Source organism: Xiphias gladius, chromosome 6, assembly GCF_016859285.1.
Source record: "Xiphias gladius isolate SHS-SW01 ecotype Sanya breed wild chromosome 6, ASM1685928v1, whole genome shotgun sequence".
Taxonomy (NCBI): domain Eukaryota; kingdom Metazoa; phylum Chordata; class Actinopteri; order Istiophoriformes; family Xiphiidae; genus Xiphias; species Xiphias gladius.
Genome location: NC_053405.1, coordinates 9,534,511 through 9,547,956, shown reverse-complemented (window position 1 = coordinate 9,547,956; position 13,446 = coordinate 9,534,511). Strand labels below are relative to the sequence as shown.

Genomic DNA, 13,446 nt, shown 5'->3' with positions numbered 1-13,446 from the left:
TACACAATATCAATTATCAAGCCAACCCAACACCTCTAAGAATACAAAGAAAAACTTGAAAAACCCAGAGCACATGACGAAGCGCACATAAGTATATTCATATACATACCATAAACTGTATATGCATACATATATTTATCCACCAGCCAACCAGGGACACGTGGCAGACAGATTTAGGTGAGGTCCGACCAGTGTGGCTTGAGGTCCAGCTGCCGTTGTTTCTATTCTGGGCCACATTTCTCACCACAACACCAGCTCCAGAGTCTGTCACCCAACTGTCAACACCACTCACCCCCTTCCAGGATTCCTCAGAGGGGACACACCCTGAGCAGGCAGCCCTGCCGTGGACCACAGTGACCAGGCCAGTCTGTCAACCTCAGCTGAGGTCTCAACCACCCTCAAAATATCTGACATTATCGCTGGACTGAAAACATCCATTAGTAAGGCTGAAGTCGAAGTGTAGGTTGTTTGGTCATGTGTTTCGTGATCTGGGGCCGTTGGTCAGGCCTATTATTAAAGGAGTGCTCTAGTGATGTCAGTATTGTACTTTAATAAGTTTGAGGGAATTGTGAGAGACTAGTCAAAAACAGAATAGTGTAAAATGGGGGAAAGTCGCGATTTCCTGACTTCTATTTCCTAGTATGGGTCAAACTCAAAAATACTGGCTCTCACAATTTTCACCATGCAACTAAATAATGTCTTAATTAGACTTTCCCCTCAGTAGTGAAGGCCCGTTGTATTTCTAACTCGACACCCGCAGTTTGTAGCGCAGGCTTTTTGTTCAAAATGTGTTGCCTCCACGCCAAAGCCAAGGAACCATCATCAGGTTTATTTTCTCAGATTTTATAAACCTCCCTCCAGAGCCACAGAGGACATTTTACATCTGTTTTCAGAGACTAAGTAGTACTGCTCATGACAAATAAACACATCTTTATATGTAAAAATAGTGGCGTACCCTTTTAATGAGCTGCAGTCCCAGAATGTGTTGCAGTGGTTGGTCACCACCCGTGCAAAAAAAAATCAATTATGTTATTTCTAGAGCTGCTATAGCAGTCTCTGGTCTCGGAGTTTCCACAAGATTTTGGAACCTGGCTGCAGGGATTTGCCCCCATTCAGAGCATTATTGAGGTCTAACACTGATTTTGGGTGATAAGGCTTGGTTCCAATTCATCCCAAAGATGTTCGATGAGGGTGAAATCAGGGTTTAAGGTATGTAGACAGTAGTGTCCTAATACACACTACGGTGTATCATAGGGCTGCAACAAACGATTACTGATTCATTCGCTGGCTATTTTCGTGATTAACCGTTCTGTCTATAAAACATCGGAAAACCGAAGAGCAAAACAAAGCAATTAATTCAACTAATCAACTAATCGACTAATTGATGCAGCTCAAGTGTATAATTTCCCCAAAGCTTTTTTCTCAACTAAAAAATGAGTTCACTTGAGTTTTCTGTCCAGTACATGCTTAACTGTCAAAAGTCCTAAAAGTCTAGAATCAGCTGACTTGGTCACATCTACAGCGTAGCCTGTTCTCACCTCCTGGCCCAGGGCTGAAGGCTTGTTCCGGCTACAGGCACCAGTCATGTCTACAGCAAGCTTGTGATTTCTCTGAACTCCTAAAGCCTTTACCTAGCAATTCTCATCTCTGCTTCAGTGATTTAAATATGGTCTGAATGGGTAAAAATTATGCAACGAGACACAACAATACTAATATTCATCACCCAAGAAACACAGTTCTGATGTTCTGTTGCTATAGGGTTTTTTATGACCCTGGGATTGAGCCAAACTTTTGAAGCAACACTGGGATGAGAAAAAATCTCAACCATCGGAGTTTCCCCCGTCCCAGAAAAGTGAAAGTTGAAGTTTCGTAAAGATGCTGTGTTAGTTAATTCTTTCTCTGCGCCCTCAGTGTAGATTCAATAATGTCCCTTTAAGTCTCATTCCATCTGTCCAGCCTGTGGCTCTGGTAGGCGGTGAGGGGTTACTGAAGTTTCATGGCCCGGGGGTTTACAGCTCCTTTGCTCTGTTAACAACAAAGGTCCTCTGATTATTAACAGAAGAACCTCAGACTCACACTTTTGCTCTTTCTTTGTGTGTGTCTGTCTCCGAAGCCAAAAACCTTAAACTGTGTCCCTCTAATCTTCCACGCCTCCATCTAGAAACCCAGAGCAGCATCAGTCCAGCCTCTCAGAGCTCCACGGAGAGGTCACAAGCCAAGCCTCTCCTGTCCTTTTATGGTCAAAGCACTGGAAGGAATTATTCTATTCCTCCTTTTTTTAAATTTTATTTCCCCTTCATCTAGTGAGGCTGAAGTTATTTACAGGGCTGCACAGCAGAGCGGAGCTGAGAAAAGCAGAGCGAGGCAGGGAGGAGGTGAGATGAGCGTTAAAAGAAAAGGGCCAAGAGACCAAAACAGACAGAGGGAATGGGGACAAGAAGAAGAGAGGAGAAGCCGGCTGTTGGCACAGTTCTCGCTCTCTAGCAAAGAGCCGAGCTGAGCAGCTGAGGCCGGCTGCCCAGGAATGCAACTGGAATCTGAAGCCTCTGCTTAGTCCATCGGCGTCCCACAGAGATAAACACTACTTATGAGCTGCTACCTTGATCCCCAGTGAATAAAGCTCCTTCACCTAGCTTTCATTTTTTGAGTTTGTTTGGGTCTGTGTGTGTCTCAGGTTATGAAGAAGTGGTCAGAATTCCCAAAGGATCAGTGTTCATCCACATACAAGAGCTCAACATCTCCCTCAACTACCTTGGTAAGATGATATTCAAGCTAACTTCTAGTATAATTAGCTTTCAAGGGAAATAGGTAAAGAAATGTGAAACCTTTGACAGGAACCACAAAGCTGCTACTATACTAACTAAGGATTTTATGAGTTATAAAGCAATAAGATGTGCCTATTTGAATCCTCTGGAATATGCTGACATTTTGGAAAATTTCTTGTCTTTCCAAGAGTTTGATGAGTGGGTCAATATCAGTTTAATATCTATCAATTCAATAGGCCTTTTTCACATCAGATTTTGTGACTTGGTATAGTAGGAAAAGCACAGGTGAACCAGTGCTTCAGTTTCAGGGTCCTGGGGTTGTGCATGCTGGCTCACTGTCACGACTTACTGGGACACAATAGAACAGAGCCACTGTTAATGTTATTAGTAACACCTGTGCCTTTCCTACTATGATGGGTCAAACGTCTGCTGTGAAAATACCTATATCAGTAAAATATACAGTTCTGTGCAGAAGTTTTGGGCACTAAAAGTAAAGTAAGGATGCTTTCAAAAATAATGGCAAGGAATAGTTTTTATTTATCAGTTAACTTGACCACTCTGCCTTTGAAACGGCACCAATTCTCCTGAGAACGCTTGCACACAGTTTTTCAAGGTACTTGACAGGTATGTTGTTCTAGCATCTTGGAGAACTTGCTGCAGTGCTTCTGTGGACTTAGGCTGTCTCACTGTCCTGTCTCTTCATGTGATCCCATACTGACTCCATGATGTTCAGGGCTCTGTGGGGGCCAGACCATCTGTTGCAGGACTCCTTGACTCTGCCTGTACGTTTGGGCTCGTTGTCAAGCTGTAGAGTGAATTTTAATCAGATGCCTCCCTGATGGCGTTGTGTGATGGATAAGAATGTAAACATCTAAAGTGGCTAAAACTTTTGCACAGTACCGTATGTGAAGTCTGCAGGCTTTTTTTTACAGGAGACATTTTGACAGGTCAAAGCAGGAAGAGCAAAGGTATCACTAATAACATTAATGATGACTCTGCTCCAGTTCTACGTCCCAGTAAACCACTGCGCCAGCATGCAACATATCCGAGCCCTGCAACTTGAACGACTGGAATTGAATGCAGCAGTTATTATTGTTATTATTGACACCGCCGGGATTAAAATGTCTGCCATGAAAAACACAGAAGTAGGTCATGATGTGCGTAGCCTAGCTTATGCTACGTTCATGCCATGTCAATCAGACCATAATAGATCTTTCTCACACCAGGAATTTTGGCTTGTCATAACTGGAAAATGGCATTTCATTTAGATGAACTAGTTTCAGGGTCCCGGTGTTGTGCATGGCTTCGGGGATACGCGATGGAACAAAATTTGTCTCACCTGTGCTTTTACGGCCATTGAAATTCAAAATGTCTACTGGGGGAAAGATGTATTATGACCAAGTTGGAAAAACAGTTTACGTCACCTTCCTTGTTGTGATTATGAGTCCCACTTGGTAAAAAGAACTATAGAAGTGTCTACAAACTGGCCGCAAAGCCTCCATCACATCAGCAGCTAATTTAAAAGGAGCTTTACACTGATTTTTTTTTTTTTTTTTTAATCAACTGTTAAAGAACCACTACTATGTAACACAACAAACGGAGCTAATTTAAGGTGTTAAAACTGCATGACTACAAGGCTAGCAATGGGGGTACCAATCTTATAATAATAATTCGTGACTGTTCCAAAGTTTTCCTCTTCTTCCTGTGCTGCTGACTTGACTTGAATGCAGCATTAGCTTAAACATTGCAGAGGGAAGCAGCTAGCCCAGCTCATCTAATGTGCATTACAACAACTCCAAAGAAAGATTGTGTTACTACATGTCTGTGTTTCTCAGGACTTCAGAGGTAGTAACGTTTCTGTCTTTGCACAGTTTGAAAACTTTAAACTACACCAAGCTGATTTTTGGATGTATCGGTTCCTAGCTTGCTAGTTGACAACATACAAAGCGTAACTAAGAAAGTTTTGGAGCTATTGAACAGGGAATTTCAATAGCCCTGTTCAATAGGGTTAGGATACTGGAGCATGCAGGATACTTGTTTCCCCTGCTTCCAGTGTTTGTGCTAGCTAGGCTAAATATTTCTCAGAGGGCTGTTGACATGTGTTGATGCTCTAGCTTTCAAACAGTTGGGGCCTGTGATCCTCAGCCTAAATGATGCGCACCTGGTATTTATTAGCCTGATAGTTTTAAAGAAAAATTGGAAGCTTGAGACTGCAATTATGTCTCTGTCCTTTTTTGGAGTTACTATACTCTCATATGTTTTAAATATCAATGGCTCTTCTGGTATCTCTCACACAGACAAAACTAATATTGATCTTCTTATGTAACTGTTACGCGGAAACAAAAAAGTACATTTCACAAACTGTTGGTGTATCCCCTTCAAGAAAAAACGCATTAGTGCATTTATTTGTTTCTTTTTATTTTACTGTTTCCATTCATCGTCCCTTTCCTCGGTGTCCCAGTGCTGAAGAGTAAAGGTGACCAGTATTTTATCAATGGGAAGCTGACCATTGACACGCCGCGCAGGTTCGATATCGCCGGTACAACCTTCCACTACAGGCGGCCCACTGACGGGCCAGAAACTCTTGAAGCTCTGGGGCCAACAAACATAACCCTTGTTGTCATGGTAAGAACAGAAGCACAGCGCTATTTTAGACTAAAGAAGCCCCAAAACAGCTTTTTTTTTTTTTTTTTTTTTTTAAATTTTGCATAAAGTTTTGTTATCTTGTACTGTTAAATGTTTGGTTCTATGTATATGTGTAGGTGCTTGTGAGGGAGGAGAACCCAGGGATCCACTATCGTTTCAACCCCCCACTCAACAGGGATCCTCTGAGCGGCTTTGCCTGGTACTACACCCCCTGGTCACGCTGCTCAGCTCTCTGCGCTGGAGGTAGAAACAAATCAACACACCATCAAACCGTTGTCACTTAAGAGGACATTGCATTGACTTAGATTAGGACCCTGGAGACTTCGCCTCACCATAGCTATAAGCAATACATGCCTAACCCCGAGCCTAGCCCTTACATTAAAAACCAAATCAAAAAACAAGTCTTAACCCTAAAATTAAAAATTTCCTCAGGTGGACAAGGTTTTTTCCCAAAAATGTGTGGTTATTTTCAATGATGAGATTGTGTGAACAGGTTTATAATGGACTAGGGTTAATTTTTTTTAGACTAAGGTGAACAAAAATCTTTTTTAAAAATAAATATTAGAGTCAAATATTTTGGTTAAGATTTGGTTCATTTAAGTTTGGTCAAAGAAATAGTTAAACTTTATGGGAAATATCCTTTTTTATGTTCTTGTGTCTAGCACATAAACCACATAAAACCACAATTTATCATCTTTACACTCTGGTTTTTGTGTGGATGAAACAACCAGGATATAACGTGTTGATTAGTGAACTTTAGAGGTGCTGGTAGGCAGATTTTTACAACTTTGGACAGAGCTAGGCCACAGGTTTCCTCCTGTTTCTAGTCTTTGTGCCAAACTAAGCGGCTCCTGGCTAGACAGTAGCCTGATATTTTTTCGGACAGATATGAGAGTGTTATCTTCTCATCTATCCCATTTCCCACAATGTTGAACTGGTATTTGAAGCCACATCATCCACAGTTTTTGTATATATTTAATTTATATTTCTGTAAAAATACATTAGAAGAACGGGCTCAGGCTATTAGAAATTAAATTAAATTAAACATGACAAAGATTGACATTTTCACTCTTTTCATCTCCCCCTTTCTGTCTGTCTCTCTCACATGGATATACAAACAACACACAGATGTACTAACACACACATACAGTGATCCATAAAACAAACAGTATAAATCTCCACTTTGGACTAGCACTGACCCGGGGAAGTCACCATGGGAATGGAGTGTTTGTGGAGTCCATGTTGAACCCAGGGGCGTTTGAGCAGTTCACAGACCTCTGAGGGTTCGGAGATATCACACATAGCCAGTCTCCTTTTTCTCCCTCTGGCCTTTGTAAGTTAATGATCCATGTTGCTGCACCTGATAAGATCTAGTTTTCCCCTTTGAGAAATAAATTCTTTCATTTCCCATTATGTGGACTGGAGGACATGAGCGTAGAGGATAAACATTTGGTTTACAATGTTTTAAAGTCGGCATACTTTTGTTCTTTTATTTATTTATTTATTTGTTTGTTTGTTCTTTTTTTAATCTTTCAATTAAATCAAAAGGTATCATACTGTAACATAAACTCGTTTGGTGTAAGTCTTTTTTTTTTTTTTTAGCAGTTTACGACCTCGTTATATTTCCATAAATGTCTTGCCACAGCTCTAGTGGAACTGTGAGCAGCTACAATCCCCAATAAGGTACATAAATGTTGTGACGTTATAATTTATCATAGTTTTAAATCAGCAAGGCAACACTGTCTCTGCCACCACCTTGGGTCAAGTGCATCACACATTAGTAAGTAGTCATGGTATACTTGCTAAAGCTAAAGTGATAAATTGCTGCTTTTCAGGAGAGTTGATGCACATCAAACCCTGGTAATGCAGGCCAAGATGCCGCTGGTGTGTGGTTTTACATAAACAGTGGGTATTGGTGTTGTGCCGCACCATATGCCGCCGGTGTGTGTTACCCTTTAGAGTGCCATCGAAAGTTATATGGGAAACATCAGCCAGATGTCAGGCATTGTATCTCTTGTTCGATAATATGTCGGTGATGCTAACATGTGGGCGGTGCAGCGCGCCAACACGCAAAATGGTAGGGTGACTACAGATGAGTAGAATAACTCAGTGGCAGGTTCCATGTGTAAAAGAGGCACAGGGTTCAAAACGGCTAACAAGGAGAATGAATTCATATCACTAAGACTGATGTCTTCATGGCCTTTTCCCTCCTTTGTCTCACCTGTCAGGTGTGCAGATCCAGCAGGTGGTGTGTAAGAAGCAGGCAGATCATTCAGTCGTCTACAACCACTTCTGTGACAAGAAGAACAAACCCAAAGAGAAGAGGAGATCCTGCAATACTGAGCCGTGCTCCCCAACGTGAGATATCTCTTGTTGATAAGATTTCCTTCATGTGGAATCCCCATGTATTTCTTAATGATTTTGTACCTTTCTTGTTGCATGTGTGTTTTTTAATTTCATCATAAGCGTCTCACTTATAGCTTTGTTTTTAACTTTTTCTTTACTTCTAGATCAAAATTCTAGCATTTTCATATTTGTTGTTACACTAGTTGTCGTTTCCAGTTTTAGTGCATCATTGTGGGCATTGCTCAGGTTTCCTGTTACAATCACACTTTTGTAGTAATAAAGAGACTAAAAGACTAATTTCTTATCTTATTTTCAGGTAGGTTTGGAGGCATTTGTCAGATGTCCTGTACATACTGTATAATTCACATTTAAGCACGTTCACATTTATTCATTATAAGTTGAAGTCTTTATTAAGTCTTATTTATTTTTTTATGTAAATATGCACTTGTGTGTTTATTGCAATTGTCATGCTTTTATGTAGGCACAAATTAGCCCATACTATAACACACAATGCGTAGAAATTAATAAATTAAAAACAAACTAAGGGTCCAGCTCCTCTCTGCTCCTAGGTGGTGGACAGGAGAGTGGTCGGAGTGCAGTCGCAGCTGTAACGGCGGCCTGCGGACCCGGGAGGTTTTATGTAAAAGGAGGATCTCTGCGTCAGAGGAGAAAATCCTGGATGACTCAGCCTGTACCCCAGCGCGCCCCTCACTCACTGAGCCCTGCAGCAACCACAGCTGCCCCCCTGAATGGCTGGCCCTGGACTGGTCAGAGGTAGGCAGACAGCAGAGGTCTCCCATCATACATGTGTTCTGCATGCACTCCTGCAATGTGTTTAGTCAACTCGGGATAAATTTGAACCAATACTTGAGTTTTCTGAGAAATTCTTCCCAGATGAAGCAGTAGTTTCTTTTCCAGATGAACCTTACAAACCCAAATATCTGCCAGGAGAATGTAAGAGTACCTTAACCATGAAATACACAACAGAGGCACGGAGCTGACAAATACATCACACTAAACATGTTGTTTCAGTCATAAATACGTACTGTTGCACTTGTCATGTGGGAATCCCCTCTCCTATTTTTAACTCTGACCATTATTTTTGAGCAGTCTGACGGAGTTTTTCTCCTCCAGTGCAGCTAAACTTTAGTAAAACTCCACCATTAAGACACATCTTGTTGACTCTCTCTTGTGCTCATTAACTGCAACCGACTGAAAAGTCTTTCACCACATTCCCGACCTTGCTCCTGGAGCTGAATTTTGTTCTCACACTTCAGGATGAATTGAAACCAAATTAAATGGTGTCAGAAGTACCGCAGTGTTCAACTTTCTCTCCGATGTCTCGTGTAATGTAGCGATGGCACACGCAGGCAAGGAATTATGTCCAGCTGATTTACTGGAACTTAGCAGGCTCTTGACTTTGTTTCCTGTACAGCTGCTGCCCTCTGCTGAGCAGATTAAGAAAATTTTCTTTTAGCATGCTGGTGACCGCAGTGACCCCCTGCTGCACCCTCCCATCACCTCCACCTCCCTGCCCTCCCACCTGATGATGTTTTTTCCTTTTTGCTCTCTGCTTCCTCTTCTCCCACTCCGTCTGCAGTGCACACCCAGCTGTGGTCCTGGCTACAGGCACCGTGTGGTCTTGTGTAAGAGTGGGGAGAGCGGTGACACGCTGCCAGAGTCCAGGTGCCCCAAGCACGGGCGGCCCACCTCCAGGGTGCGCTGTAACCTGCAGCGCTGCCCTCCTCCTCAGTGGGTGATGGGTCCCTGGGGAGAGGTAGACAGGCTTTTGGTTTATTCATGGTTATACTGGGAGAATTTTATACCAATCAGTGTCTGTTTTGCACTTACATTCAACACCCAGTTTAAATATCTGTATGTTCTGTGTGTTGTTGTGTTTCAGTGTTCGGCCAAGTGCGGTCTGGGTCAGGAGATGCGTTCAGTTCAGTGTCTGACCCACACTGGCCAGCCATCCAATGAGTGTCTGGAGCATCATCGACCAGCAGCCATGCAGCAGTGCAAGAGCAAATGTGACCTCAGTCTGCCCATCAGTACAGACAACCCCGAAGGTCAGAGGTCAAGGACCAGTCCTTTTAGTCTCATGCTTCATAGAAAGAACAGTAGAGGAAGATTAGAGTTGTTAGATTTTGCATCTTTAGTCTAGAATTTTCATTTCTGAGGCATTCGGTGAAATTATTATGAATGGGATGCCCTGAAAACGAATTTAACTTTAAAATATCTAAGCCCAGAGTCAAAATGTAGCAAAGACAAAAGTCTCCTCAGATATCAGTGACTAATTCTGTAGCTAGCTTATTGTTTACAGTTGTAATAAACCAAACTTTAATGGTTATCTACAATTTAATGTCTTTGAACATTTTTCAACAAACTCCAGTGGAGTCATAACCCAACTGCACCCTTTTCTTGTCAGTGACAGGCATTAAATAAATCTGTATAAGTATATATATATACATGCACACATGCATCTATATATTATTATGTATTATGTATTTAATAACAATAATAAACTTTATTTGTATAGCACCTTTCATACATATAATGCAGCTCAAAGTGTTTTGCATCATTGTATTTACTATGCCTATGTAAAACACATTTAAAATAAATAAAACATTGGCAAACACAGCATTGAAATGCAATAAAAGAGGGTGGAATTATATAAATACAAATAAGAATTAGATGAAAAGGAATTTTAAAAAAAACTGGCACAATTAAAAAGGGGAGCATGGTAGATGTTTATAAGCCTATTCCACAGTTTTGTTTTCTAGTAAGCAAAGGCAGCCTCAGGCAGCTTCAGAATATTAAAACATTTTTAAATATTGCATTGCATATTTTATTTACAAAATGTGAAATATATGATTTTCTCAAGCATCAAGAAGTTAATGAATTAATTCTTTAATCCACAGGCCATATGTCAGAGGATCTCAGGAAGTCTTTGAACAATAAAGGTTGATAAAAGTGACTAATTTCTTGATATTTTGATTGAAATCCTGCAGTGTTTCTGAAAGATCTGCTATAAAAAAAAAACCTCGTCACTCTAATGCCGTTATTAAGCTGTTTCATGTATGTCTCTCCTGCAGAGTGTAAAGATGTGAACACTGTGGCCTACTGCCCCCTGGTGCTCAGGTTCAAGTTCTGCAGCCGGCCATATTTCAGACAAATGTGCTGCAAGACCTGCCAGGGACACTGACACCATGAAACACACAGCATCCGTCTTTGGGTCCTGTACACACTCACACACAGTAAGCCTGAAACCCTCCCACTGAGCCGTGTGACAGCAGCCCTCACGCTACCTCCGTCAGAGGAGTTCGAGATCTAACTGGGATGCTGTCGGACTGACCTGGTCCTGCATCTGGTCAGGGGGACCTTTTTCCAGCCAGAATCCAGACCAGACCAGACCAGATCAGACGCCGCTCTGGGCCGCGCTGGTCCACAACAGCCTGAGCTGAGTTTATACATTCCACTGGAGGGAGGGCTGCTGAAACCTGGAGAGGCAGAGAGAGGGAGAGAGTAACTTTCCTCCATCGTCTTTTAGGATGAACCCTCTCTCTCTGTCTCTCTAAACGATCCCTCCGTTGTAATATTTTGGTGCTACTTACATTTCACTTTGGCCGCAGGACTGGTCGCAGTACTCTGAGTTCGTCTTCGCTTCAGTGGCCTGAAATTCTCAAACCTGTATGTTAACAGGTGATATCTGTTTATTCATGAATTATAAAAAAAAAAAATCCACTTAGTAAAGAAAAATGATTTTCCGGATATCATTGCCCATGAAAAGGAATATCTTATATTATGAAGTGAAAGATTTATCTCTATGTTATCGGATAGTTGTTACTTGACTGCGTTGTTTTCTGCTATTGCTTTGTTCCGTATCATCGTTATTACCAAGTCCTCGCTGTTGTTCAGCTGAAGTATGAGCAGAGTTTGATTTGCACAAAGTGTCAGCAGCCAGAGGACATGTGTATTTTTTGTTTGTCCCGATGTGATTTGACTTGATGTCTCCATGGAAGCTATAATTCTCTCAGTGCAGTGAACCTGCCATTGTCTTGCCACTTTGGTCAGTTCGCTTGCATATTATCACCTCTGCAGTAAAACAGTGCTTCATGCTGCACACTGCCTTAAGTAATGTGAGCAAAGCCAATGCTCACGTCACCAGGACTTTTTCACATGATAGGATGTTATGTTGTGCTGTGGCTGCGGACTGTGGCATAAAGTCTTCGAAAAGGAACTTTAACAGCTCGGCTCAGTGTCATTATCTGAAAATCCCTCAGCGCGGGCATTGCTGTTGGTTTTTGTTTTGTTTTTTTTTTGGTTTTTTTTGCTGTTTTGAGGTGGGTTTATTTTTGCCACATGTTACCACTCACACGCCAGTGCTAGTAACTTTTATTGTGGGTGGAAATTCAGAGCACAGTGAGACACGGTGAGTCAGCTCTGCCAGCAGGAACAGGCCCAGTGCAGAGAGTGAAGACCTCTGACCGCACTGCTTTCAAAGAGCGTTTTATAGTCAGAGCGCTAATCTGAGGATGGATTTACACACACATAAAATATCGGTTTTCATCGTGGCACTGATCTGATGTGTTCATGGCTGTCTGAAACCATCATTCAGACTGCTGTGAAGAGATTTCTGCCACACAGTTTTCAAGTTTATCTTCCAGTGTGTTAATGTTAAACCTGCAGTAACTGATTTTTTTTTTTGCCACTGGGTTGTTTGGAAACAAGTTGTAAGCACAACATTGACATATTATCACCTTTCGAATTGATATGGTGAAGTAAGCAAACAATTTACACATCCAACGGTGACAGAGCAACTCATTCACACCAATCTCTTAGTTTTCTGACAGTATCTTACGTGATTGTGACGCTATTTCGGTGACAAAATCTGTCCACTGACAGGCCAACACTGTGGTAATTCCTTCTACAGTAGGCGTCTCCAGGACCACGGCAGTAATAAATGATTTATTAATGCACAGATGTTTGAGGCAGATACTTTTCCTGTGCATTTAAACCGGCCTTTCCTGTGCCAGTCCAAGTCAGCTTTTTTTTCCTTTTAAAGGCAGTGATATGATTATGTGACTAAAAAAAGTCATCGTCTTCCTGCTACGCACAGGAAGGATGTCACCTGACCCAACGTAGTACAGACTTCATTGAACATTTTTGGAAATGCTGCCTGTGTCTCAGATCAGTCATCGGGTCTGACAACCGCATCACTGCGATGTCCACTGTGCTCTGAAGTCTGCTGTGGCCGGGGTCCACACAAATGTTCACACTGATCACCGCTGAAAGCAGCTCCACTAAATGTCACATAATTTCATTGTAAAGAGAGGAAGCTACAGCGTTACTTTATGGGGGGTTTGTTACATTCTTGTTCTGTTGTTCCTTTTTTTTTTTTTTTCTTGTGGTGCTTTGGTTTGGATTGGTGCTATTAGTTCACTGTTGTTGTGATTGTTTCTGAGTTATCATTGTAACAGTTTAATTATTTAGAAATCCGTTTTGTAATAATACCAATCTGCAGAGCTGGCCTGAGGTGTAAGAGTGCAGCTGCTTAGGACCCCTCACGCACCGGGGGCCCTCTCTGGGTTTGTCTGCTCATTTTTATCATAATTTCCATTCCCTCGTACAATGCAGCTCACAAACACAAATTTTGGGATTATGATATGACAAATACTGTAAAGATTTC

General features: G+C 41.8%; 1 protein-coding gene across 2 annotated transcripts in view; it reads left to right on the top strand.

Moving 5' to 3' along the window:
* adamts10 (ADAM metallopeptidase with thrombospondin type 1 motif, 10) overlaps positions 1-12,656 on the top strand; it is a 54,933-nt gene extending 42,277 nt beyond the window's left edge. Inside the window, exons 19-27 of one of the 2 annotated variants that reach the window (XM_040129012.1) lie at positions 2,675-2,755; positions 5,227-5,390; positions 5,528-5,654; positions 7,640-7,769; positions 8,327-8,531; positions 9,358-9,534; positions 9,661-9,826; positions 10,679-10,720; positions 10,853-12,656. In XM_040129012.1, the coding sequence (XP_039984946.1) occupies positions 2,675-2,755; positions 5,227-5,390; positions 5,528-5,654; positions 7,640-7,769; positions 8,327-8,531; positions 9,358-9,534; positions 9,661-9,826; positions 10,679-10,720; positions 10,853-10,962 (1,202 nt within the window). In that variant the 3' untranslated portion in view covers positions 10,963-12,656. The remainder of the gene's footprint in view (positions 1-2,674; positions 2,756-5,226; positions 5,391-5,527; positions 5,655-7,639; positions 7,770-8,326; positions 8,532-9,357; positions 9,535-9,660; positions 9,827-10,678; positions 10,721-10,852) is intronic. The other variant, XM_040129014.1, reaches the window with a different exon arrangement.
* Positions 12,657-13,446: the final 790 nt, after the last annotated feature.